Source organism: Silene latifolia, chromosome 1 (assembly GCF_048544455.1).
Source record: "Silene latifolia isolate original U9 population chromosome 1, ASM4854445v1, whole genome shotgun sequence".
Classification (NCBI taxonomy): Eukaryota; Viridiplantae; Streptophyta; class Magnoliopsida; order Caryophyllales; family Caryophyllaceae; genus Silene; species Silene latifolia.
Window position 1 is genome coordinate 14502489 of NC_133526.1, and position 27706 is coordinate 14530194.

The following is a 27706-nucleotide window of genomic DNA, read 5'->3' on the forward strand; positions in this document are numbered from 1 at the left end:
TATAACCCAAATCCGATATGACCCGACCCAAACCCAATTGCCACCTCTAGGCTCTATGTATATCAACTTTTGTAGGAATAAAATTAAGTCCAAATAAACAATTAGTCTTGCTATATAATTGCTATAGACAAGACAAATACAATGAAAATAGTGATATTTTTTGTCCCCACCACCCTACTTGTTGTTTGTCCTATTAGAAAAATGGTATTGTATTTGGCCCGTCTATCCGTCTATAATAAAATTTGTGCCAAATAAAAGGCTCGGTAGATGAAATTTTAATTTATAAAATCGACTACATACAGAGCACGGAGTATCTTTTTGACCGGAATCAAATCACACTACGCAAATTCAACACAACCATCTTGTTCTTACTGTTCATGCTTTTGTTTTAGATCTCCATCTCTCAAAATAATTGCATGATCGCCAATCTTTCCAGCGAATTCATCTTCTCATTATTTTGTATTATCATCGATTCATCGTCAGCCGCAACTCAATCCAAATTCAATTATTTTTCACCTAGATTTTTCCCCCAAATCTGAAACCCTAATTTCGCTAACAATCTTAATTTAATAGCCTTGTAAATTTGATTACTAAATCAAATCGAATCGATTGATTGTGTATTATTGTTGTCGGAGATAATAAAACCCTAGATTCTATAGAATGGGCAGCAATGGCGGCGGTGGCGGTGTAGAAAACGGAGAATTAACGCCGCCGGAAGCGACTAACAACAACAACAACAACAGTAACAATAACAGCAATAAAAATAGTTATTGGATGAAGGATATGTATAAATATTCGTATCCGCGAGGTTACGGAGGTGCATCAGGGTTATACAATATAGCATGGGCTCAAGCTGTACAGAATAAGCCCCTTAATGATGTATTAGTCGAGCTCGATAATACCAAAGACAAGAATAATAAAATTGATGATGAGAAAATTGATAGTGATATGGAGGAAGGTGAATTGGAGGAAGGTGAAATCGATGGCGAATTCGAGGACGGTGAAGATAGTAATAATAAGGATAATAACACCAAAGGTGGTGGTAAAAAGGAAGAGATTGAAGATGGTGAATTGGAGATTCAAGTTTCTTCAATTCGTAAAGTTCTTGATAATGTCACTGCTGTTGAAGCTAATAAGTATGATTTTTCGCTATTCGGTTTCACATTGCTTGTTGATTAGTTTGAACTTTGATTGCACTGCTTTTAGCTCGGTTTTACTATATTCCTTTGATTTGATTACCCTGTTTTCTGATTGATTTTAACTTCGATTGCACTATCTTCGATTACAATGATTTTCAGTCGGTTACAACTATGAATGCAGTCATACATACACTGCTTTTCAGTTGTTTTAACATTGCGTTTTGATTGGCTTTAACTTTGTCATGATGATGATGATGATAGGTCATTTGATATCGTGTGTGCTCGATTGAGGAGTTCACTGGAGAGCTTGAAAGAATTAGTATTGCACACTTGGTTTCCTTCAAAGGATGATCTTATTCAACAATCCTTTTCTGCTTTTCTATGTGTTTACTCTGTAAGCTTGACTTTCCCTTTTTTATTTTGTTGTGATTATACGAAAATGTTGGACATTAATAATAGAAGTTAGACTGTCAAAATCGAACGGGGATAAATCAAGTTGGGAAGAGGATAATAATACAAAATAGGAGTATTATTGTGTGAGCAATTTTTAGTTAAACGAGGACCTTAATATGTGATTTCTATTTGCAGGTGTTCTCTCATATGAATCCTACTGTAAGGGATCAGAATAGAGATAAAATGTCAAGGTCTTTTCTTCTTCATGACATAGATGATCTTTCTTTTGCTTTTTTTTTTTTTTTTTTTTTTTTTGGTTATGTTGTTTACTTATATTCGTTTAAATGCAGGCTTCTCACCTTTGTCATGAGCCTTAGTTCTATTCTCTTTACTTTGGACCAGAGGAAAGAGGTTTACTTCGTTTCCCTCAACTAATTATTTGTCATTTACGGTTGAATTTGAGTTAGTTTTAAGTTTGACAGGAGTGATATTTTTCTGTCTCAGGTAGAGGCCATGATCGCATCTGTTAATCCTCCCTCTCCGCCAAAACCCAAGTCCATGGACAGGCAGGAGGAGTTGCCCATAAATAATGATAAAGCTATTATAACTGATTCTATCACAGCGAGTGTCATTAATGGTGACAGCTGTTCTGACTTTTCGGAAAGAGTTGGATTGGACTCACCTATTCATCAATCTGATAAACTGAACAGTGACGTGTTAGGCAATGCAATGAATCAATTTCAAGCTAACTTGAAGGCCAAGGGAGGTGGTTTTAGTCTTTTGCTGGATCTTCACAAAGTTCATGATGAGGACAGTCTCCCATCTCCAACTAGCAAAACAGCACCCACATTTCCTTACTTCGGATCAGGTGCTCCTCCTAAGATATCACATGGTTTGCACAATTCTGCCATGCATCCTTATGAAACTCAGGCAATGAAAGCTATGTCCAGCTACCAACAAAAATTTGGCGCAAGTTCTTTTATGACCCCTGATAGACTTCCAAGTCCTACTCCTTCAGAGGATGGCAATGAAGAAGGAGTTGATGTTTCCAATGGAGAGGTTAATAGTTTTGGTAATAACAGCAATGTTAAGAATGCTATTCACCCTATGTTGACGCAACCATCTACATCATCTGCTATTGCTTCTATCCTTCCAGCTAACCAAGAATTGGTTAGTGGTATTAGTGCTGGAACTTCAAATGTGGGGATTAATCCTGCATCTCGGATTTCTGGAAAGAGTCGAGATCCTAGGCTGCGGCGTCTTAGCTCTAATTCGAGCTCGATTGACCTTAGTTTTTGTCCTTCTCCATTGTTGCCTGTCTCGGCCCCTAAATTGGAGTCGTTGGGAGAGAAAATGAATCCAAAGAAGAAGCCTGAAGGTCCTGTGGTGGATAGTCCTGCATTGAAAAGGCACAAGAGTGGCCTTGAAACCACATATATGTCTACAAATGTGAATGAAGTGCAGACTGTACGTGGAAGTATTGGCTCGTATGCTAGCAGTTTTCTCGGACCTCCAACTGATCCTAGGAAATCGGTTGGTATTACTGTTAGTCCTGGGATTAGTAGTATTAGTACCAGTGGGCCAATAGGTACAATATCACAGCCGGTAAACAATGGCAGCTATATGAACCCCTTGCAGTCTTTATTGAATGGCCTTTCTGGCAATCCAGCAGCATTAGTCAATATATTGAAGGAGCAGCAAAAAATTAACGAGCCTTTACCAAAAGTATCAGAGTCAGCAAACTCAAATTCAGTACAAGTGCAAGTGTCATTGCCAACCACTTCTTCAACAATGTCTTCTGGGGTTGGACCGCTTCAGACCTGTTCTCCTCCTCTGATAACTGCAACGGTGATGCTTTCTGTTTTCTATATCTCTTTCTCCCTCGCATGAAGAGAACAACTACCACAATAAAAATAACCTAACAATGAAGCACAACTAACACAATAAAAATAACATCACATGAAGGACTTCTAGAACTGGACCTCTTTACGCGATTGTGTTAGTTCTCTTCATGTGAGGACCAGTTCTAGAAGTGCTGCAAGTCCTGGCTGTTTGTGTGGTGTGAGGGCATGTGAAAATTTATATTGCGTAAAGAGGATAAATGTGGTTTATTAGCTGGTTTGTTATAAGCAGCCATTCTTTTCTTTAGTTTATCATGATTTCAGTAATGTTATATCTCAACCCATAAACAATGAAATGTGAAGCTTTGTGATTCATTGGTCGTGTTCTGAGGCTAACATGTGGCAGTTCTACATGCAGAGCCCACAGGAAGACCCAGGAAAACATCGAATGAAACCTCGTGACCCTCGCCGTGTCCTGCAGTCAAATGCAACTCAGAAGACTGGCAATAATAAAGTTAATGGTTTACTTAATGTAACCAACCAAGGAGTTAAGGACAATTTCAATACAAATTCTACATCCTCTTTTTCAACCCCTGATCTGCCGGATATTGCTAAGCAGTTCACAAAAAACTTGAAAAATATCGCAGACATAATCACCTCCTGCGAAACGTCCAGGGTGCTGACTTCACCTTCAATAGGTTCTCAATCGCTCACAGTTAATCTAGACAAAGCGAGTGTTAATTCTGCATTAGTAAGAACTGTTGATCACCACTCAGGGTCTGCATTAAAGCCTGAAGAGGCTGTTGCCAGTCGTCCTCCATCACAGAACCACTGGGGAGATGTTGAACATCTTTTTGAAGGATATGATACTCAAGAAAGGGCAGCTATTCAGCAAGAAAGGGTTAGAAGGATGGACGAGCAAAAGCAAATGTTTGATTCCCGCAAGTTGTGCCTTGTGTTAGATTTGGATCACACTCTTCTGAACTCAGCCAAGGTTAGCATCTGTTTTAAGGTGGTAATGTGGTATATTATGGTAATTCTAACATGAATAATGTTATATTTTCTCCATCCCGAATTTGCTGTCTCCATTTGACTAGCTTGTGTCAATTTTGATTATCAATTCCTCCAAATATATTAAAACTTGAAACAATGCTTGTATATGTTGGACATGTTGGGTTTTTAAAAACAATTTATTTGCACGATCTTGTAAAAGATTGAAACTATTTCTGTTGTGAGAAAATATCTATCAAAATCAACAACTTTAAACCACCATGTCAAATGAGGACAATAATAATGGGATGGAGGTAGTACTTAATTTGCGTTTTAGATAGATTGCTTCTGATCATCTCATCACAGTTTGTGGAGGTGGATCCTAGACATGACGAGATCTTGAGAAAGAAAGAGGAACATGATCGTGAAAAGCCAAAACGCCATCTTTTTCGCTTCCCACGTATGGGAATGTGGACGAAATTGCGGCCTGGTGTCTGGAATTTTCTTGAAAAGGTACATGTTTCTTCCGAAAAAATAGTTTACCATGAATACTGGAGAGAATCGTGTGTGTTGTTTTGAGGGACTCAAGTCTTTGTGCTATTGCCATTTCAGGCTAGTAAGCTTTATGAACTACATCTTTATACCATGGGGAATAAATTGTATGCCACTGAGATGGCTAAATTGCTAGATCCAAACGGAAATTTGTTTGCTGGGCGAGTAATCTCACGAGGGGATGATGGCGAATCCTCGGACGGGGATGATAGGGTGTTCAAGACTAAAGATTTAGACGGTGTTCTGGGCATGGAATCTTCCGTTGTAATAATAGATGATTCTGTTAGAGTTTGGCCACATAACAAGCTTAACCTAATAGTCGTGGAAAGGTGAGTGATTATGAAGCACCTATATGACATAATATTGGCTTTTTTTTGTATGTGCTCACATTTCCTTTGGGGCAGGTATCTGTATTTCCCTTGTAGTAGGAGACAATTTGGGCTCTCAGGTCCTTCTCTTCTTGACTGTGATCGTGACGAGAGACCAGAGGATGGAACCCTGGCATGCTGTTTAGGAGTAAGTCTTGGGAAAAGTTTAATTTTATCTACATGCATCCAAATCATTTTCTTTACCTCTTTTATTCAAAGGTAAACAAATGACTCAGGCGGAGGGAGTATATTTATTTTATCAGGGAGATACATTGGTGGATGATACTATTGTATATCTAACTATCTATACATGAACCAGGTCATAGAGAGATTACATAAGAACTTTTTTGCCAACAAGTCGCTAGATGACGTAGACGTTAGAAACATCTTGGCTTCTGAGCAAAGAAGTATTTTGGCTGGCTGCCGCATTCTTTTCAGCAGAGTTTTCCCTGTTGGCGAAAGCAGTCCCCATCTATATCCCCTTTGGCAGACAGCCGAGCAATTTGGTGCTGTGTGCACCAACCAAATAGATGAACAAGTTACTCATGTAGTAGCCAATGCTCCAGGAACAGACAAGGTATTCCTAATGTTCATCCATTTTTTATTGTCTCCAATTTATAAACTTTATATTACTCGTCAAAGCATTTTGACTTCGACCAGTAGGTGCATGTTGATTTACAATGAAAAATTTGCATACTATCTTTTTAAAAAAAGATTGTAGTTGGTGTATTTTGTTAGAAAATATTGGTTACTGTTGACATTGTTTGACTGCTAAAGTCAAATGGGGACCGTATGTATGGAATGGAGAGAATTTTAGTTAAGTACCATCTGATTATGCGATTGCAATGTTGCTGGTGAGGAGTTTACTTATTTCATTTATACCCGAGTAATGTTTGTCTTTTCCTGTTCCTACTGATTGCTCTTAACATTTTAATCTGAAACAGGTTAACTGGGCTCTTTCAACCGGAAGGTTTGTAGTGCATCCTAGCTGGTGAGGAATTGTGCTCTTCCACTGAAGTTATTCTTATTATAGTCAAATAGCTATTATCATTAAATGTTTTAGACGTGTGATGTTTTTCTTCGGACTTGGTAATACAGGGTGGAAGCCTCTGCTGTACTTTATCGAAGGGCAAGAGAGCACGATTTTGCTATTAAACCTTAACCATATGTTTGGATAGAGGGATGTGGAAGGATACAGAGGGAGAGAAATTTGGTTAGTAAGATGGGGTTTGAGGGAACTGGTGGTGTGAGTAAAATGGAAAATCCATATTCTCTGCACAAGCCAAATTAAAGTCCTTTTAGGGAAGTTCCAGAAGGAAAACACCATATGCCTTCCTCCGTTCCGCTCTTCGTCCTCTTCCCTTTCAACTGCATCCAAACAAGCACCTTACGTTTTTATTCTGATAGCAACGCCAGTTGAGGGTAAGTTTTCGACCATTTCTGGGTAACCGTGCATGAGGTCAGTACTGGAGGAGGAGGTTGGTGATACATGCTATTCGCTACTGAATATCTTTAGCTTTTGTCATCAGGGCTTCGCCTAACCCTATGAGAAGAGAATCCCTAAAGATTTAGGTCAGGGGTTGATTGATACAGAAAAGGGAATGAGATCAATTTTTGGGTGACACATTGTTGAGAGGGATGGCAGTAGATGAATCAGAGAAAGGAATTATCAAGTCTCGGCTAATTGCTACGACCCGTATAATGGTTTGAATTTGGAAACTAAAGGCCAGTTGCATATTTGAATTAATTCATGAAACTAACTGGAAATTATAATTAACTTGTTGAGGCATTGGGAGTCTATGACTCTTATGGACGAACTTAAAAAGGAAAAAAAAAATTTGAAACAAAAAAAAAAAAAAAAAAAAAAACCATCTCAGTGATAATGAAATACCCAAAGTTGAGGAGTGTCAATGAAAAAGAAAATCATCTCATTTGACAATATACCAACAAATGAACAAATTAAATTTATTTTTATTTTATTTAATTTTATTTGAGTTTCTCATTAATCAGGGTGAGTTTGATCAATGAATCATCACGACGTTAACACTAGTAGTCTGAGGTAAAAGGACAACAAAGCTAATCCGAAAAGGAAAATGTATCTTTTACTCGTATTAGGCAGTAAAATGTTTTGACATATTTGTTGTCGCCAAATACGCAAGTAATGATAAGAACAAATGAGGTTCAAACCAACATTCGTATCTGTGCATGATGTTGACTGTTGTGCTGATGTTAACTTAATAAAATTTCTTGGTTAAGATGGACCTATTCGTCTTAAAGAATAAAACGAAACAAATAGATGGAGGAGAAAATACGCTAAATGTCCAAGGAATGATAGTCTTGATTCATCTACCTCTATATGCGTGAGCAAAAGTATATGATACGCTTTTATAATGTGAATGTAATCAAGTATTTTAAGTGATTACACGAATTTCTGTATATACGATACGACTTTTAAAAACGGTATCAGATTAGGCTTTGTTAAAATTGAAATCCAAGTCAAATATACGGTTTCTAACCCTGTTTAATCCTTTTTCACACAATCCTCCAGCACAACAAACATCTCTTACAAGTCACAACCAACCTAGCCAGTAGCCACCACCTTTCAAGTCGGGACCACCAACACCACCCTTACTATCTGCATCTTAGCCTAGACCACAAACACCCTCCTTATTTCTATCACCACCAACCAACCTTCTTCACCCTAAATCTAGCCAAAGCTTGGTACTTCCTTCGACCACCACCACAAACTATATCGAGTCCTCTAATGCTTTCGACAAACACCAATGCCTTCTTCATCGACGGTTTTGTGGGACGTGCATCAAAAGAGGTGGGTGCGGCCGTGCGGGTGGTCATCATAAAGGTCTAACTTTTTAGAGATGACCGGTCTTTGAAGGTGGTCGACCAAATCTTACCTATTTGGTAGTTTTTACTCATTGTTTCACTTAAAACAGATATGATTGTCTTAAGGGACACTAAGTGTAACTACTTAAACATATGAAGAGATTTTTGAGAAATTTGAAATTAACCATTTTTATTTTATCAATAGCCGAGTTGCCCGAGTAGAATATAAGCATAATTTATAAAGGTTGTTTATCAATACCTACCTAAGATAACCCACCCCCTCTTGCCTCACTTCCCTAATATGGTTGTTGCCTCGCTTATCCTAGCCGCCCATTATCAACATTACCACTCCCATCAACCATCACCACATTGCACGTCTAATTACCGTTGCGCTGACGACACTCTTTTGTGGTCGCCGACGCTAGCACCACATTACCCGTTGTATAAACCTTTGCCCCTCCCTTATTCAAATTCTCACACCACTGACACAACCACCACCAAAAACCTAAACGAACCTTACTTCACCTCCGAAATCACCTCCCCCGCCCATGCATGGAAACAACTTTAAAATTTGAAATTGGAATTTTGCTCAAATGCTTATCAATTTCAACATAGCTAAAAGTTAAACTGTAAGCTCTCAAATCTCTACCTAATAATAGTCGTTTCAATTCTATCGCTTTCCGATCTCTTCCAATAAACTTTTCTTATGACGCAAATTTGGTCCCAATATTTTTTTTCCATGTCATAAGTATTTTCCGTTACTATATTTATTTATTTTATTCAAATTTTTTTCCACAAAGGATAATAATCTGTTCGGAAAATTCACGTGGTACCTTCAGAATTTGTCATTTTTCATGTGGTACCCAACTTTTTAAGTTTGTGCACATAATATCCTTAAAATTTGATTTTCAAGCACAACTTGCCTTTTTATCGTTTTTAAAATTTTCAATTGGTCATAAATTATAGACCAGAAATCGGAATTGATTTTTTTTTTTTTTTCAAATTGATTATCTCTCCGAGATCTATAGATTGATAAAACGAAAATGGTCATTCGGAAATTTAAGATCGAAGATATGGTTGATTTGAGATTTTCGTTAAAAAAAACCCTATAAAATGTCAGTCGACAATTTTTTTTTTCACAAATCGTAAATTATGATGAGATAATCATTTTAGGAAAAAAAATTGGTCGATTCAGAATTCCAGTCTAGGAGTTATGCGCAATTGAGTTTTTTTACAGCGACAAAAGGGGTATGTTGTGCATAAAAATCAAACATAGAGGGTATAATGTACACAAACTTAAAAAGTAGGGTACCATGTGCAAAATGGAAAAGTTCGAGGGTACCACGTGAATTTTCCGTAATCTCAAACTTGTCACAATAAATTACACAATTCTAGTTTTAATTACATAGTTTTCTAAAACACCCTTGAGAATTCATAAATGAATTCCAAGTGATCTTCAAACGGGTTTATGACATTAGAATTGAAATTAAATATTAACAGTTAAGTTTCAACTTACATCATAAAAATGAAATCAATTATGTATTTTCAAACATCTCAACGGAAAAAAAATCATGTATATGAAAGAAGGCCCCGTTCCTTCTGGCTTAATTTCAGCCTAATTCAATTCAGTTCAACTTAATTTTACCGATTAACACTTAGGGGTCGTTTGGTTGCCACTTAGAAAACATAGGCATTGGAAAATTCCATGATTTTGAAAAACATGGGTTAATAAGTTGCCATAAATTTTACAAAATGTAGGAATTAGAACTTTCCAGGAATTTCCAATGCCTACATGAGGTGGGAAGTTGCTTACCTACTCCCCCTTGGTTATCGCAAGTTCCTATGGAATTTAATTCCTGCATGAGCAACCAAACACTTTTCCCAAATTCACCTGAATTTGATGAGGGAACTTAATTCCCATGAATTGCATTTTTCTAGAAAAATTAAGTTCCTTGATCAACCAAACAACCCCTTATTTTAGTTGAGTTCCATTGTTCAAATTCAGTTCAGGTCAACAATAAATGGAAAGAATACCATAAAATGGATGGAGTCGAGAATAAATATTTAAAATTTAAAATGAAATGCATCTGAGATTAGCTGCCAATACTCTAGAATTAGAGCCGTGAATCTTCAACTTTTGGGGATAAAATAACTATCGTATTCTCACTGCTGCTGCCTTTTCTCTGCTAGATCTGCAAATTATTCGACGGAGATCGCCAATCTCTTGTTCCCCAGCGATTGATGTCCAACAATCTACAGTTCCTATTACCATTATTCTGAATCTGCTTGCAAACTAATTTCTCATTTCTGAAACCCTAATTTCGTGAATAATCCTAATTTTATCTCCTAAGTCCTAACCAAATTAACCTTATAATCGCGATTGTTTCGCTAACGTTCTGCGATTGTTGAATCGAATCGAATCGAATCGAATTGATAGATCGGATATCGGTGTTGTCGGAGGTACTAAAACCCTAGATTTTACAAAATGAGTAGCGGCGGCGGCGGTGGCGGTTGTGGTGGTGCGGAAAGTGGAGAATTACCGGATACGAAACCAGCAGCGGCATCGGAAGCGACGAACAACAACAACAACAACAATAATAACAATAGTAACAGCAATAAAAATAGGTATTGGATGAAGGATGTGTATAAATATTCGTATCCTCGAGGTTACGGAGGTGCGTCAGGGTTATACAATTTAGCATGGGCTCAAGCTGTACAGAATAAGCCTCTTAATGATGTTTTAGTCGAGCTCGATAATCCGAAAGATAAGAATAATGATAGTGAAATGAAAGTTGATGATAAATCTGATAGTGAAAAGGAAGAAGGTGAATTGGAGGAAGGTGAAATTGATGGCGAATTCGAGGACGGTGAAGATAGTAAGGATGATAAAAGCAAAAATGGTGGTAAAAAGGAAGAGGTTGAAGATGGTGAATTGGAAATGCAAGTTTCTTCTATTCGTAAAGTTCTTGACAATGTCACTGCTGCTGAAGCTAATAAGTATGTTTTACGATTGGTTTTAGTTTTGGTTACACTGTTTCCTTTTACTCCATCTGTCCCAGTCGAGGGAACCTAGCTAGTAGCAAAGGGTAGCACCCGCTACCCCAAACTTGCATAAAATGGTTAAGATTGTCGCTTTTTGCTACCTTAAGATTCTTAAATATGTGACCTTAACATAAGTATAAACAACATTTTAGTTCTAGGTTCGCCCTTTACTCCCAGTCATTTGTTTACGTTTGATTAGAATATCTCTTACAAAGAGTAAGAAAGGTAAACATATGACGGAGATGAAATGAGTACTTGCTTTTTGAGTGGTTTTAACTCTGATTACTTGTTTGTTCATAATGTTGATGATAGGTCGTTTGATATCGTGTGCGCTCGATTGAGGAGTTCACTGGAGAGCTTGAGAGAATTGGTGTTGCACACTTGGTTTCCATCCAAAGATGATCTTATAAAACAAGCTTTTTCTGCTTTTCTGTGTGTACACTCTGTAAGGCCGACTCTCATGTTCTTATTTTTGCCATTGGTAGTAAAACTATTGCGTAACACAGTAATGCGTGAGCAGTTTCGAGTTAGTTGACGACCTTAAATTGGTTTTTATTTGCAGGTGTTTTCTACTATGACCCCTACTATAAGGGATCAGAATAAAGAGAAAATGATAAGGTCTTTTCTTTCCCACCCCCGTCTTTGTTTTTTACTTCGTAAATTTCATTTCCTTTCGCTTTGGCTGTTTGTTTCGTTGTTTCCTTATATCCTTTTAATGCAGGCTTCTCAATTTTGTCATGGGACTCAGTTCTGTTCTTTTTACTTCGGACCAGAGGAAAGAGGTTTACTTTGATTGCCCTCAACTAATTAATCATCTGTGGTTAAAATTTGAGTTAGTTTAAATTTGACCTGAAATTTTATATGGTGTCCTAGGTAGAAGCCATGATCACAGCTATCAATCCTCCGCCTCCACCCTCTCCGCCAAAACCCAAGTCAATAGACAAGCAGGAGGAGCTGCCTATAAATGATAATAAAGCAATTCTAACTGATTCTAACACAATGAGTGTTACAGACGGTGACAGTGATTCTGACTTTTTGAAAAGAGCTGGGTTGGACTCACCTACGCATCAATCTGATAAACAGAATAGTAGTGCTGTATCCAGTGCAATGAACCAATTTCAAGCGAACATGAAGGCTAAGGGAGGCGGTTTTAGTCTTCTTCTGGACCTTCACAAAGTTCATGATGAGGACAGTCTCCCTTCTCCAACTAGCAAATCAGCACCCACATTGCCTTTCTTTGAATCAGGTGCTCCTCCAAAGATATCACATGGCTTGTACAATTCTACTATGCATCTTTATGAAACTCCAGCATTGAAAGCTGTCTCCAGTTATCAACAAAAATTTGGTGTGAGTTCCTTTTCGACACAAGATAATCTTCCAAGTCCCACTCCTTCGGAAGATGGAAAGGACGAAGGAGTTGATGATCTCAACAACGAGGTTACTAGTTTTACTACATATAACAGCAATGTTAAGAATGCAGATCCCCCTATCTTGACACAACCACGTATTTCATCTCCCATTGTTACTAGCATTCCAGTTGCCCGAGAATTAGCAAGTGGTAATAGTTCTGGAGCTTCTAATATGGAGATAAATACTGCATCCCGGTCCTCTGGAAAGAGTCGAGATCCTAGGCTTCGACGTCTTACTTCTAATTCAGGCTCTATCGACCTTAGTTTTTGTCCTTCTCCACTGTTGCCTCGTTCGTCCCCTAAATTGGAATCATTGGGGGAGATAATGAATTCAAAGAAGAAGGCTGAATGTCCTGTAGACGGCAATCCTGACTCGAAAAGGCAGAAGAGTGGCCTTGACATTACACATATGTCATCAACAAATGTGAATGAAGTGGAGACTGTGCCTGGAAATATTGGGCCGGATGTTAAAAGTTTTCTTGGACCAGCGACTGATCCTAGGAAATCGATTGCTGTTACTGGTACTCCTGGGATTAATAGTGTAAATGCCAGTGGTCCAGTTGGTGTTATATCACAGCCGGTAACAAATGACAGCCCTATGGATCCCTTGCAATCTTTATTGAAAGGCTTTTCTGGCAATTCAGCAGCATTAATTAATATATTTAAGAATCAACAGAAATTCAGTGACCTGCTACCGAAAATATCACATTCAGCAAATTCGGATTCAGTAAGGGGACAAGTGTCATTGCCAATCACTGCTCCAACAATTTCTTCTGGGGCGAGTCCGCTTCAGATCCCTTCTCAGATAGCTGTAAGGGCGATTTTTTATTTGCTCTATGTTTCTCATCCTCCCTCTATGTTTGAAAAGTGCAAGGCTCAAAACTGTGTCACTAGTCAAAGTGCTTTAGGGCGCCGTAGGTATGCCTTTTCTCAAGGCTGGCGAACAAGGCACACTACTATGCAATTTTCATTTTTATTTCTTCTGGTTCTGTTGCGCCCTACCCTTTGCCTCAATATACCTAGCTTTTATTTATTCCCTTCATCCGATCATTTGTTTACCTTCGGTTTTGGCAGGAAGACCAAGTAGAGTGAAAGGGATTTGTTTGTAGATATTGTTATTGGATGACAAGTCGACCCAAAATACACATGAATGATCAAATTACCCCCAAATAATTCCCAAAATAGGGGTAAACAAATGAATGAGACGCCCAAAAATGGAATAGTTAAACAAATGACTGGGATGGAGGGAGCATTTATTTGTTTTTATTATTTTACTGGTAACCCTCTTTAAAATCCAAGGGGTATGGGTGCTGACAATTTTATTTTGGAAATACAATTTTGGTTGCAAAGACAAAGTGCGTTATGTGTATGAGGCTCATGTTTCCACTTTCCTCATTGCTCCTTGTGTCTTGTTGTGTCTCGCACATTCTAGAAGTTAGCTCCCTCCCCAAAAAGAAAGTTAATGGAAGGTTTTAAGTTAATTTTGTTTCCATTCTTCGCCGTCTGCAACTGCGGTCCATTCCTAATACTGCGGCGATTCTTCGTTGTTGGTGCAGACTGCATGTAGAAGTTTAATTATGTCTTGGGATGATATACTGCTCTTATTTTTGTAGCTGGCTTCTTGTCAGCACACATTCTTTCTTTAGGTTGCTCATGATTTCAGTGATGATTCATTCAGATCCATTATCAAAGAACTTTGGAGTGTTATGACCCTCAGTGTTACTACTGAGGCTAACATGTATTGAATACTTGCAGGGTCCTCAGGAAGACCTAGCAAAACATCGGATGAAACCTCGTGACCCTCGCCGTGCCTTGCAGTCCAATGCAACTCAAAAGACTGACGATAATAAAGTAAAGGTTTTACCTAATGCAGCCATCCAAGGAGTTAAAGACAATATTAATACAAATTCTTCCCCAGATTTGCCGGATATTGCTAAGCAGTTCACTACAAAATTAAAAAATATTGCCGACATAATCACTGCCTCTGAAACGTCCAGTGTGCAGACACCACTTCCAGTTAATCTTGACAGAGCAAGTGTTAATTCCAGCGAGTCAGTTAAATCTGCGTTAAGGCCCGAAGAGGCTGTTGCTGATCGTCCTTCATCACAGAATCACTGGGGAGACGTTGAACATCTTTTTGAAGGATATGATGCTCAAGAAAAGGCAGCTATCCAGCAAGAAAGGGCCAGAAGGATGGATGAGCAAAAGCAAATGTTTGATTCCCGCAAGTTGTGCCTTGTGTTAGATTTGGATCACACGCTGCTGAACTCAGCCAAGGTGGGTGTCGATTTAAGGTTTTATGGTAATTCTAGCATGGATAATATTATACTTACAAGTTACACCTACCATAACTTAAGCAAGTTTTTTAAAAAATTTGGAATAATAAACAACCCCGAACTTTTAAGCGCAGTAGTGATGTATGCTGTATGCAGCTGAGGCATCCTAACAGACTTGAACCTTGCTCCTACATGACTCGATCAATTCGATAAAGCATTCGCCATCTATTTTCGTTGTTCAATTATTTGACAACACGAAGAACCATTGGTAAACTCTTTGACAACCTGAAAAAACCAAAGCCCTGCCCTCCCTCTCTATCTATCCAAGGGATAGAAGGGTGGAGGCCTTTGGTGTCCCCTCTGGCCACAAATTGGGATTCAACCTCTGATAGAAAAGATATACCTTGGTTATATTTCATCTCTTCAACAAGTTTAGTAATGAGCATAACAACCCTGTCGTTCCGAGCTTCTAGTGTGTCACTGTGTTGTAAGGACTAAGGAACAGAAAAACATGTGAATATGTGGATGAAATTTAAGTTGGTGAAATTTGTAGGGGTCATAAACCATAATGATCATAAGTCACATACAAATATGAAATATTCCAAATAGGAAGTTCGCTCATGAACTTCCTAAAATATTTATTCATGGACAGAGGGAGAAGTTAGTACTGAATTAAGATAGATCTTTTCTGATTATGCTCATCACAGTTTGCGGAAGTGGATCCTAGACATGATGAGATATTGAGAAAAAAAGAGGAACACGATCGGGAACAACCACAGCGCCATCTTTTTCGTTTCCCACGTATGGGAATGTGGACGAAATTGCGACCTGGTATCTGGAATTTTCTGGAAAAGGTACACGTTTCTTCCCTAACGTAACTTTACCTTCATACTTTCCTGAATCATTATTTTGTTTCTAGGGTCTAAAGTCTTTGTGCTATTGTCATTTCAGGCTTGTAAGCTTTATGAACTACATCTTTATACTATGGGGAACAAGTTATATGCTACCGAGATGGCTAAACTGCTAGATCCTAAAGGAAATTTGTTTTCGGGGCGAGTGATCTCACGAGGGGATGATGGTGAACCCTTGGACGGGGATGATAAGGTGCTCAAGAGTAAAGATTTAGAGGGTGTTCTGGGTATGGAATCTTCCGTTGTAATCATAGATGATTCTGTTAGAGTTTGGCCTCATAACAAGCTAAACCTAATACTTGTGGAAAGGTGAGTGGGTATGAATCAACTTACACGTCCCACACAATTTTGACACTTTAATCTTAATTCCCACATACCATTTGGTCGCAGGTATCTTTATTTCCCTTGTAGTAGGAGACACTTTGGGCTTTCAGGTCCTTCTCTTCTTGATTGTGATCGCGATGAGAGACCAGAGGATGGAACCTTGGCATGCTGTTTAAGTGTAAGTTTCATGGAAAGTATTGTTTTTTTTTTTTTGCTTATTTTTTTTTATCGCGGTGATACATTGGCAAATGATGCTATACTGTATCTTTACATGAACCAGGTCATAGAGAGATTGCATAAGAACTTTTTTGCCAACAAGTCACTAGATGATGTGGACGTTAGAAACATCTTGGCTTCTGAGCAAAGAAGTGTTTTGGCTGGCTGCCGTATTCTTTTCAGCAGGGTTTTCCCTGTTGGGGAAGCCAATCCGCATTTATATCCCCTTTGGCAGACAGCTGAGCAATTTGGTGCCGTCTGTACCAACCAAATCGATGAACAAGTCACCCATGTAGTAGCCAATGCTCCAGGAACAGATAAGGTATTATTGCCTCAATCACATTGTTATTGTCCCCATTAACTTTGATAGTTAAAAGTTAAAACATTCCAACTTTTAACTGTTTTTATTTATAAATATAACTAGATGTTCAAGATAAATTTTGCGTAGCTTGAATTTTCCCCAAAAAAAAAATCTTCATATTTGCTTTTTATAGAAATGTTGTTAGAAGTGTGTAATGAGAAAATTTTGGTCAATTATTTGACTGGCAAAGCCAAATGGCCACGATATATATATGGGATGGAAGGGTGTTACCGTGTTAGTTAATAACTTATTTGATTATGTGATTGCAACGTTTCTGGTGAGGGGTTCACCTATTTCATTTTATTTATGTAATTTGCGTGTCTTGCCGTGCTCCCTACTGAGTGCAGTTATCATCTTTAACCTGAAACAGGTGAACTGGGCTCTTTCAACCGGAAGATTTGCTGTGTACCCTAGCTGGTGAGGATATGTGTCTTTTTCTCCAACTAAAGCTTTACTTACTATATTCGAGTTTCTTTTGTTATCTTATGTTTAGACTTGTGATGTTTTTCTTTCATTCCTATTGGGCAATACAGGGTGGAAGCTTCTGCTGTACTTTATCGAAGGGCAAACGAGCAGGATTTTGCTATTAAACCTTAATCCCTTATCTGGATAGATAGATCAAGAAGGAAAACGAGGGGAGGGAAAGGGAGATGTATAATATCTATTATTTGGATAGCGAGTTTGGGTTGGAGGGTAATGGAGGTGAGGGAAACGAAATGAGACCATTTTCGCTCTTATAAGCCTAATTAAAATCCGCCCGACGTAGGAAACTTAGGGAAGGAAAACACCATATGATGTACATTCCCCCCTCCCCCACATTCCTTATCCTTAGTTCCTTACTCTCCCCTTCGTTTCCTTGATTCCTTCTACAATTGCATCCAAACCAACCTTGCGTCTTATTCTGGTTGGAAACTTAGTGGGTAGCCTTTCAACCATTCTAGGGCAGCTGGCCATTGGGTTGGGGGGTTTGAATGTCTTCGATACATGTTAATCGACCTTTTATAGCCATAAGTTTGGATGAGGGGACCTGTCCTTGGCTTTTTTTACCTCGTTTTCTCAAGCATAGGGCGAGAGAATTCCCAAGGATTAGGGTAGGGAGGAAATTCTGGCTTTGATACCTTTTAGAGAGGGAGCCAAAGTTTGAGGTAGAAAACTATGGTTCGTCTGAATTTGTTGGCTTTGCTGTGTGTATGGTTTTGTTGGTGAAGATCGATTATTCATGTCCAAGTCGCGGCTAATACTGTTTTGAACTTGAAACTAGAGGCCAGTGGAATTGTTGGATTAATTCATGAAATTAACTAGAATTATAATTAATCTGTTGGGGGCATGGGAATTATATGGACATCTTTGGAAAAAGAATATGAAAAAACCAATCACAGCCATGATTATAACTTGTAGAATTTTGCAAATGTGTATCACAAATATCTTCTTGTGTCTCAATTATTTCCGATAAAAATAATCTCTCACAACCAAATATATAAACAACAAAATAATTTTTTTACATGACATTATTTGATGCTAGTCTCTAACGTTAATTTCCTTGTACAAAATCTCTTTTTCATGCGTATATAACTCTATATTTCATATACTTGACTTCTTGAATGTGAGAATGACACTATTTCATTACAAAAAGCATTTAAGCCTTGTATTATCTCGGTTAACATTTGACGCTGTCACTCTAAATAAACATTTCCGTCTTGGCTTAAGACGGATATTTCCGTCTTAAATGAGAATTTGTGTAAACCTTTACGGTCAATAATTGTGTTGTCCATGATGTTGAAAGCTCAGAATGTTATGTTCTGGTGGTGGTGGCAATATAGTCTGTTACTGTCTTCCCTGCATTAGATGTCACTGTAATACTGTCTGTATTTTGGTGGTCAAAATATTGTCTTTTTCAAACAATGAAAGGCAGATCCTATTACAGCAATCAACATGGGATTTGCCATTCATGGAAACATCACCACCTCTCTTTTTCTTACAAATAAAGGAACCTAACAAAGTAACAAACACATTCCACTATCAACAGAAAAAAAAACAATACTCGTTAAATTGATTCAAGTGATTTTTTTTTTTTTTCATGAAGTCAGATTAACAACTTTTAAACAAGTGTTCAACTATATATGGACTCTCTAAAATTGCTCGAATGTTCAGCTTGTAATGTGGTTGAAAGTCATGCTAAAGTTGGACTCCTCTAATATTGCTCGAAAACTTCCCGTTGATAATACAAAGTCATATATGATGCATACCATAACGCTTTGTGACGCTTATGAGGGAACTTGGGAACCATAACCTCCGAAGTTAATCAATGTTGTTCAGTGACGATGCTGCTCTTACGAAATTATATCCAGGAAAATGCAAGAAAGACTTGTGGAAAGACGCAAATTCTTGTTTAAGATAAGAAATTTTTGTGAACTACTTGTCTAAGACGTACTATGTATGTAATAAAACATGACATTATACTCCCTCCATAGCATACCAATGATAACATGGTAAAAAATGAGGTTTTTAAAAAAAGAGGGTAAAAACAGGGGTAAAGATGGAAAAAATAGGTAGGGCATGTAATTGTGGGTTTTGTAGATGAGGTGTAATGACATTTTGTGTAAATATCAAATGAGTATAAGGATAACTTGGTAATATTGTGGGCCAAATAAGGAATATTACCATTGGTGTGGTACGGCCGTATTAGGTAAGTGTTACTATTGTTCTGATATGAAGGGAGTATATATTATTACAAGGTTGTCATATTTCGAAACTCAATTGCAATTAGAATCCTAACACCAATCATCTTCCTAAACTCAAGATATATACATTGAGATTTCAAGATTGAAATTTGGAGTGTCTAAAGACGATGTCGAAATGTACTCGTAGAACTGTAACCCATCGAATACCATTAGATTTGGTCATTGAAATATTGGTTTGGTTACGGGCAAAATCCATCCTACGGTTCAAGTGCGTATGCAAAGAGTGGTACAATCTTATCAACAGCTTTCTATTCCATAAACTCCATCTTAACAAATCCCTCAAACCCAACTCGCAACACAATTGTATCTTATACTGGACGACTAGTATCCTTTGTGTCGTCGATGATCTTTATCATCCTGTTAAACTGACCAAATTGAATTGGCCTATCACTACAAAAAACGGTGACGGTATTTTTCATGTAGGCTCTTGCAATGGCTTGGTTTGCTTTGAAGTTCTCGGTTTTCCTTCTTATAATACGGTTAAGTGTTTCCTTATATGCAACCCTACAACGCGTACATTCAAATCAATCTCTCCTCCTCCCTCGGACAAGAAATTATCATATGGTTTTGGTTACGATAGTGAACACGATGACTATAAGATATTCGGAAACAATATGCTACACTATCTTCTTTTACCCGTGACACACGACTCATTCAATGATAATAAAATTGCTCGTTTTGATATCGTTTCAGAGAAATGGATAGACGACCTAAGTTTACCGGTTCAAGTAAAGTATCATGTACGACTTGGAAACTTGGATAGACGGTTATACGTACAATGATACAGGATGCTCCTTAACAAAGTTACAGGAAATGAAGGAGTAGAAGCTTAGTATTGTTCTTTACTCGTTTACCTTGTACTCTTTCCGTCTCACTTATTTGTTACCTTTTACAAATGATTTGAGAAGAAAGGAGTTTATCTAAGAATAAATGTTTTTTTTTTTTAAAAAATATTTTTTATTGGATGAAATTAATAAGGGAAGACCCGTATAATCTACAAAGTGTTGTAGCTTTTCATTGGAGCGGTGTGTAACTGAAAAGCAAAACAGCTTAAAAAACCGACATGGCAAATTAGGCTGTCCATTGGAGATGCCTTAAGATTCTTTTCTTTCAATTGAACATTAAAATGAACAATTCCAAAGAATCCAAGAGTAATAAAACGTCATCTTATCAAAGAGATGGCCATACATAAAACCGCAATACGATATAACTATTATTTAAATTTCACTTAAGACTACGCATAACATGAAATAACACAAAACAAAACATAAATAAATAAGACTGATGTACAACATGTAACAGTCTTGTTTGCATTTCTAATGTTATGCTAATAATACCATGCATGCTTGAATTTGTCGATGAATTGAACCGGAAATAGGATTATTCATCGTCACACACATTGGGGGAGCTCGAGTTCATGAACGACTCAACCGCCTTTGCAAAACCCGCTCTCAAGATATATTGATAGTAAACCACAACTATTGCAGCTCCGATGAATGGTCCGACCCAGAAAATCCACTGCATTGTCGTAAAATTCGACATAAAAGTTTATTTTTACTACGATTTTAGTCTATGGATGTTATTGTTAGATTTAATCATCCGATTAATAGCCATAAACTTCATACTAAATTACTCGGTAAAATATTTAATTTGTCCATCTATATTATCGTATTTAGGCCCATAATTCTTACAGTTATGCATTGCAATGTTTGATGGACTCCAAAGGGCAAATGAATGTTGTGGGGCAAACATAAACACCCCAACGGCCCAAATCAATGAAATTTTCCGACTTTTAGTTGAAATTTTCGAATTTTTTTGGTTTAGTTTCATGCATTATTTGTTCGTTTCCTTGACGTATTTCGGCTAAAGTACAATTTTTAGTTTTGTCATCAACGAAACGATGTAATTCGTTTAGTATTTCGCTAAAAGAAAAAAAAAAGTTGGTGTATTCTTACTTGATCGTCCCAAGCTTTTTTATCATTGAAGATCACGGCAGCTCCGAAACTTCTAGCCGGGTTGATACCGGTGCCGGTAATTGGGATGGTGGCTAGGTGAACCATAAACACAGCAAATCCAATTGGAAGAGGAGCCAATACCTTAACATTGTCCAAAAATCAAGTTAAAATTGTGTCAAATTTTAGACGTAAGACTATATGTTAAAACACTACTCCCTCCGTTCAACTCCACTTCGCAAGTATGCTTTTTGCACTGATATTAAGGGACAGATTAAAAAAACTATAAAAAGTACATAGGGAAAGGGAGTGGTGGGGTTAAAAATGTTAAAAAAATATAAAGGTGGAGTTTTATGGTAGATTAGTGTGGGGTTTGATGACATTTTTTTGTAAATATGAAGTGTGAATAAGGATAGAATGGTCATTTTCTTGGCCTAAAAAGAAAACATGTAAAATGGAGTTGAATGGACGAAAAAGGAATACATGTAAAGTGAAGTTGAATAGAAGGAGTAATTCTTAAGAAAGACGGTCTTAACAACAGTAAGACTCATCCTCTAACTAAGTCCAAGTACAAAACTTAAGAACGTTCTTACGTTCAATTGGACTTTCAAATAGATTGAAAATAATATGGGGTAGAGTACATTATAAATAAAGGGTAATGAAAATTTAAGAACTAAGGGGGCGTTTGGTTCAATAGCATGGAATGGAATGGATTGGAATATGAATCCATAATGGTATAGGGTTCTAAATCCATTCCCTCATAAACTTATTTGGTTCATCTTAAAATTGTAAAAGGGTGGAATGGAGTTTGATACCAAGGGTGGAAGTTGGGTATGAGATTCTAGGGGGATGGAATGGAGTTAGAATCCATTGGGTATCTAACTCCATTCCAAAAGACTCCAACCAAACATTGGAATGGAGCAAATCCATTCCAATCCATTCCAAGAGAGCCAACCAAACACCCCCTAAATTACTTCTCAAAATAGAATTAAATTAGAAATTTATGACACAATTACGCGTAAATTGATGTCATTAATGTTTGATTTCAGTTTTCCTTTCCTTTTTTGGTACATAAATAAATGGGGTAATTAACTCGGTTTGGATTACCAAAAAAATTAAATGAGTTAGTATAGGGTTGATGCAGTTGAACAGTTTAAATAATTAAATCGGAATAATTTATATTTAAAACAGACACAAACTCAACATAAACTGATATGTTTGCAAGACTTACTAACATATCGTAAAACACTCTTTTAATAATTTTTTTTAAGAACTTTTATTAGGCATCAACTTGCTTATAATAAGTGACTAATTCGAGCAAAGGCTATATATTAGCAACAATTCTGTTATACGACTGTCTTTTCCGTGTTTTATGGCAATTGTGACCACTTTTTGGTAGGTAGTGACCATTTTTGAGTAAATACTCACTATTTATCATAAACCAATCACATTTTTCTCGGTGCACGTATGACCATCGTACAATATAATTTGTGGTATATTTAATAGAAGGCAAAAAAGAGAGAAGAGGAAGTTACAGGAATATGGGAGTCCCTAGCTCTGCGTTTAGGATCAGTAGCAGAGAAAACAGAGTAAACCAGGAAAAAGGTGCCAATAATTTCAGCACAAAGGCCAGTTGACTTGCTATAGCCGGTGGATAACACATTGGCTCCACCACCAAACTGATTGTAGTTGCTATGTTGTATGGCCTTCACTAGTCCAACTCCACATATGGCCCCTAAACATTGGGACACCATGTACAATATGGCCCTTGCTAGTGTCAGTTTCCTAGCCAATAATAATCCAAATGTCACTGCTGGGTTTATATGTCCACCTGCACAATTTTTATAATTAGTTATGTGTCAGACGACTTTACGCTAATATTATGTGTATTAAGTGGATTATTATTTACTATGTTAATTAAAACAAAAACAAACTCTAAAACAACCGCTGCAAAAAACCGTTCTACAGAAATTCTTGTACAAGACGGTTTTACACAAGAATTTGTGCCATTTTTGAGTCCATGCTAAGTTTAGCATCTCACATTTGATTAGTTAACTTACATAATAAATATCACAAATTCTTAATTAAGACGGGTATATTTATCTTAAACTTAAAACGGTTCAAATAGTATAAACAAAACAAAAGTTAATTATCTAAGAAATAACAAAAAGCTTGTCTCATTATATCTAATTGGGCATTATTTAACTCGTTTTAATCTTGAAATGAATACTGCGGAGTCTAGTAATACTAGAGATCGAATAATGGTGTTGACTTTATCATTCTAATCAACTGATAGATTTGTTCTTGACTTTGTAAACAAACTTCTGAAAAAATAAACATTAATTAATCAGTCACTAAAAAATGACTTGACCATAAACAACCCAAACCCTTAATGATCCAATCTGAATGACCAGTATCCAATAAGATTTATTCGACAATATTTCTCACAAATAATTAAATGATAAACAAATAATGGGACAAAAGGAATATTAATTAATTAATGATAATAACATACTTAATCATATTCAGCCTATAGTTCCCATTTCTCTAATATATGTGAAGAGTATTATAATGAAAGAGAAAGTATAGGCTAAATAAGAGGGAGTATGAAGTAAGTACATGAGCTATTATAAATATTAAGAAAAATGATAAACTCTATTTAAGGTACCAAAAAAGGAAAAAAAAAGCTTAAATCAAATATTAATGACATTAATTTACGCATAATTGCGTCATAAATTCTTACACAAATTCTTGTTTACAACCGTTGTAAACAAGAATAATTTACACTGAGAGTATAAATCCACCCAAACCAACAACTTTTTTTAGGGTGATGACGCTTTCCATCCCTTCGTTATAATTTACAACTGTTATAAGTAAGACTAACTAAAATTCTTAATTTAATTTCATTTTAGGAAGTAATTTATAAATTTTGAGAAGTAATCTAGTTCTTAAATACAGCTGAAGCACGAGTATTGTTTTGGACGTGTGAACAACATTTATAGTAGTATCAGTAGGAATTTAGAATGTGCATTAATACATGTTAATTAATTCCAATTAATACGTGATCATATGACTTTACAAATCCATAGTAACAGTTATACATATGCAGTTATATAGGTGATGATATGAGTTTAATGTCGAAAAAAGAGACGTACCGGAAACACCAGCAGTGCAGTAAACAAGAATAAAGATCATGCCACCAAAAGCCCAAGCAATGCCAAGAATATCAGCACCACGGCAATCATCGTGACTACTTTGGCTCTTGTAACCTATAACGGTCGAAACCGAGATATACAAGAACAGAAGAGTAGCAATGAATTCTGCAAGAAGAGCTCTGTAAAATGACCATCTTCTTAATTCCTTAGTATCAAGGAAGAGTGATGGTGGAGGGTCTTTATAGGCTACTTTTGGCACTTCTTCTTCTTCTGCTGCTGGGACTGCTGCTGCTGCTTCTACATCGCCAGTCATTTTCTTTCTTTTTAGGATATAAAACTAATATAAGGTTTTTGTTTCCAAATAAAAGTTTTATGTAAATAAATGAGACTTGTGGTTTAAGTGTTGTTTTGCTTGAGAAAAATATGAGGCCACTTCCTCCTTTTATTTTAGTTCTTTATTATTATTTTTTTATTTTTTTTCTTGTAAGAATATAGAGGGCTTACTCAATTTATGTGAGTTTATTTTAATATATTTGTATTAGGTCTTTTGTAGATTATTTAATGTTTAAAATATGGGTAATGTTAAATACAACCTAGTGGGTTAGCATTAAATACCTTCTAATTTGGATATTAATTTAGGAATTAAAAACTAAATTACACATTAACCAATACAATTAATGCATATATTAAGAATTTATTTCCTCTTTTGGTTTCTTAAATACAACCCACTGGGTTGTATTTATCATTACCCTTAAAATATTCCTATATCACAAATACAAGTTAGTTGCATATGCATTCATTTTTTTAAATTTTTTTTTGGGTGTAGACCTTCCGATTTAGTCAAGATTCAAGTCTGTTGGATTTTCAGGGTTCGAACACAAGACAACTAGTTAAACTAGAACAATTTTATTCTCAATTGATCTAAGTGCGCATGAGTTGCGTATCCATTCATCATAACTATATTTAACACTTGAATGAATGAACAATTGATTTTAACTTAGTTATTCACCTCATGTTACATTTATTTTAGGAACAATAATCTATTACGAAGTATTATTATTTGACAATTTTCTAATTAAAACTAATGAAAAACAAGATAGAATTGCCAAAACGGATAAACATATAAAGTGCTGAATTGATATAACCAGAAAATTAAGATATACAGTGTTAATTACTCACTCTATCTCCGTCATTTGTTTACATATTTCATTGTTGCGTGTTTTATTAATTTGTTCACTTTTCTATATTAAGATTATATTGATCTTACACATTCATTATGATTCACTTGTCATCTAATAATTAACCACTATAAATGGCCATCTCTTCTTACCTTGATTTTTGTGAAAAAAGTATAAGGTTAACAAGTTATAGAGAGATTAATAATGAGAGGTCGGATTGTGAAGTCATGAGGATCGAGAGCTTCATCTCTCTACGATCAGGCGAAAAACCCAGAAAGTCATAAATCCCCATTGTTTTGATCTCTTCGCTTGTTCTCTGCTCATGGCACGACCCCGCGGTAGAGGGCGAGGACGCCCTGCTCATGCTCCCCCAGTTACAGATGCTCCATCGACGGATTGTGAAGTCAATTCAGGTGAAAACCCTAAATCCCCAATTGTTTTTAGCAGTTCAATTAATGAGGTTAGTTCTAGCCATAGTCGTCCCAATACGTTTAAAGCGGTTATTAGCTCCTGTAAAGCATCAGGTGATCCTTTGTTTGATGATATTGTTCCATCTTTAGAAATCCCCATCCCAGATTTTCCCAATTGGAAAATTCGACAAAAAAAAACCAAGCCCCGACCAAACTTATCGATTCTAATGGCTCTGCTATCCCTAAAACCGGAATACTATCGCTAAAGCGAAGGTCGGCATGAGCTTACACTTTTGTGAGCAGAGCGCGCTTCTACCGAGATAGATATTTGTGAAGACGATATTGAGGGTGAACTCCAGTACTGGAAATACACTCTCATGGGTAATGTGTTAGGAGCCAAGCCTACTACTACCCAAATGCATAATTTTGTTTCTAAGCATTGGAACCATGTCTCCCCCCCAACCGTTCAATATTTTAGAAGGGGGTGGTTCTCCTTCCGCTTTCCTTCCCAAAAGGATATGGATGAAGTCCTCAAAGGTGGACCATGGTCAATGGGAAACAATTCTATGGTTCTTAAGCAATGGTCACCGACCTTCTCTAAAGAGATGGACAAAATCTCTGTTGTCCCTATTTGGATTCTCTTCCCAGATCTTGATCCCCTCCTCCGTCCGATATTGTTCTCAAAGAAACTTGCAAGCAAAGTGGGTAAGCCAATGTACGCTGACATGACTACTACCACCAAAGCACGACTCTCTTTTGCTAGAGTTTTAGTGGAAGCTGACCTTTCAACGGAGTTACCTGAGAATGTCATTCTAAACACCCCCTTCCATGGACAGATCAACCAGAAAATTGTGTATGAATGGAGGCCTTATTATTGTGTTTGCTGCGGGAAAATGGGGCATACTGATAACTTTTGCAAGCTTAACAAGGCAAAACAGGCCGCTAAGGAGGTGTGGCAGCCTAAGCCAGCCCCTGCTCTGCCTGCTGCACGGCCACCAAATGTCCCCACCACTGCCCTCTTCACTCCTGTAAAGAGCCCTAGGAAACGTCAGGCCCCTCATGGTACCTCACCTCCACCCTTGAAGGAAGATGAGGTCCCCGTCCTTGTCATGAATAGCTTTTCCCTGCTCACTGAACAGGAAAACACTTTTGGAGAACTTGATGATGATGCCTTAGGATTGGTGGAGAATGTTGATCCTCTACCCCCTGATATAAATGAAGATAGCGTCCTGGAACATTAGAGGCTTCAATGATAGCCTCAAGCACGCCGAGATAAAAAGTTTTTGCTTCTCCATAGGGTGGATATTTTTGGTTTACTTGAAACTCATGTGAAGGACCACAAGGAAATCTCTATTATGAAGAAATTTCCTAACTATGAAATTATTAGTAACAAGATTCGTGGCAGAATCTGGTTATTTTATAATCCCTCCTCTGTGGTTGTTAAAAATGTCATAGTTCATGAGCAACTCATCCACTGCGACGTCACTTCCAAGGCTTCTAATCTCAGCTTTGCTACTACTTTTGTCTATGGTATGAATGATGGGCACGACAGAAATAGGCTATGGGAGAAACTTCATACCATATCCCTTTTTGCTTCTCCCTGGATT

The 27706-nt window shown here is 37.1% G+C and overlaps 3 protein-coding genes across 3 annotated transcripts; 2 read left to right on the forward strand and 1 right to left on the reverse strand.

The window, feature by feature from the left end:
* The first annotated feature begins 249 nt into the window (after nucleotides 1-249).
* Nucleotides 250-7072, forward strand: LOC141599534 (RNA polymerase II C-terminal domain phosphatase-like 3). The gene is made up of 12 exons (XM_074419573.1): nucleotides 250-1136; nucleotides 1401-1533; nucleotides 1728-1783; nucleotides 1883-1943; nucleotides 2037-3380; nucleotides 3792-4367; nucleotides 4730-4876; nucleotides 4976-5244; nucleotides 5320-5431; nucleotides 5603-5860; nucleotides 6228-6274; nucleotides 6382-7072. Exons 1-12 carry the CDS (start codon nucleotides 661-663, stop codon nucleotides 6443-6445), a joined length of 3543 nt encoding a protein of 1180 aa, XP_074275674.1. The 5' UTR covers nucleotides 250-660; the 3' UTR covers nucleotides 6446-7072.
* A 3019-nt stretch (nucleotides 7073-10091) lies between these two features.
* On the forward strand, nucleotides 10092-18103 carry LOC141599586 (RNA polymerase II C-terminal domain phosphatase-like 3). The gene is made up of 12 exons (XM_074419657.1): nucleotides 10092-11121; nucleotides 11479-11611; nucleotides 11729-11784; nucleotides 11888-11948; nucleotides 12040-13386; nucleotides 14331-14852; nucleotides 15559-15705; nucleotides 15803-16071; nucleotides 16153-16264; nucleotides 16367-16624; nucleotides 17034-17080; nucleotides 17197-18103. Exons 1-12 carry the CDS (start codon nucleotides 10610-10612, stop codon nucleotides 17258-17260), a joined length of 3528 nt encoding a protein of 1175 aa, XP_074275758.1. The 5' UTR covers nucleotides 10092-10609; the 3' UTR covers nucleotides 17261-18103.
* Nucleotides 18104-20546: 2443 nt separating this feature from the next.
* Nucleotides 20547-24942, reverse strand: LOC141599595 (putative aquaporin PIP2-6). The gene is made up of 4 exons (XM_074419666.1): nucleotides 24512-24942; nucleotides 22892-23187; nucleotides 21360-21500; nucleotides 20547-20922 (listed from the first exon to the last, which is right to left on the reverse strand). The coding sequence occupies exons 1-4, from the start codon at nucleotides 24822-24824 to the stop codon at nucleotides 20785-20787; spliced, it is 888 nt and encodes a 295-aa protein (XP_074275767.1). The 5' UTR covers nucleotides 24825-24942; the 3' UTR covers nucleotides 20547-20784.
* Between the last annotated feature and the right edge of the window lie 2764 nt (nucleotides 24943-27706).

Bases quoted from the DNA above. Each gene is read 5' to 3' on its own strand.
- LOC141599534 (XM_074419573.1), top strand. From the start codon at position 661: ATGGGCAGCAATGGCGGCGGTGGCGGTGTAGAAAACGGAGAATTAACG. The intron at 1,137-1,400 runs GTATGATTTTTC...TGATGATGATAG, and splicing joins ACTGCTGTTGAAGCTAATAA to GTCATTTGATATCGTGTGTG. The intron at 1,944-2,036 runs GTTTACTTCGTT...TTTCTGTCTCAG, and splicing joins CTTTGGACCAGAGGAAAGAG to GTAGAGGCCATGATCGCATC.
- LOC141599586 (XM_074419657.1), top strand. From the start codon at position 10,610: ATGAGTAGCGGCGGCGGCGGTGGCGGTTGTGGTGGTGCGGAAAGTGGA. The intron at 13,387-14,330 runs GTAAGGGCGATT...GAATACTTGCAG, and splicing joins AGATCCCTTCTCAGATAGCT to GGTCCTCAGGAAGACCTAGC. The intron at 17,081-17,196 runs GTGAGGATATGT...TGGGCAATACAG, and splicing joins TTTGCTGTGTACCCTAGCTG to GGTGGAAGCTTCTGCTGTAC.
- LOC141599595 (XM_074419666.1), bottom strand. From the start codon at position 24,824: ATGACTGGCGATGTAGAAGCAGCAGCAGCAGTCCCAGCAGCAGAAGAA. The intron at 21,501-22,891 runs GTAACTTCCTCT...GACAATGTTAAG, and splicing joins CTAGGGACTCCCATATTCCT to GTATTGGCTCCTCTTCCAAT. The intron at 20,923-21,359 runs GTAAGAATACAC...ACGACAATGCAG, and splicing joins AAAAAGCTTGGGACGATCAA to TGGATTTTCTGGGTCGGACC.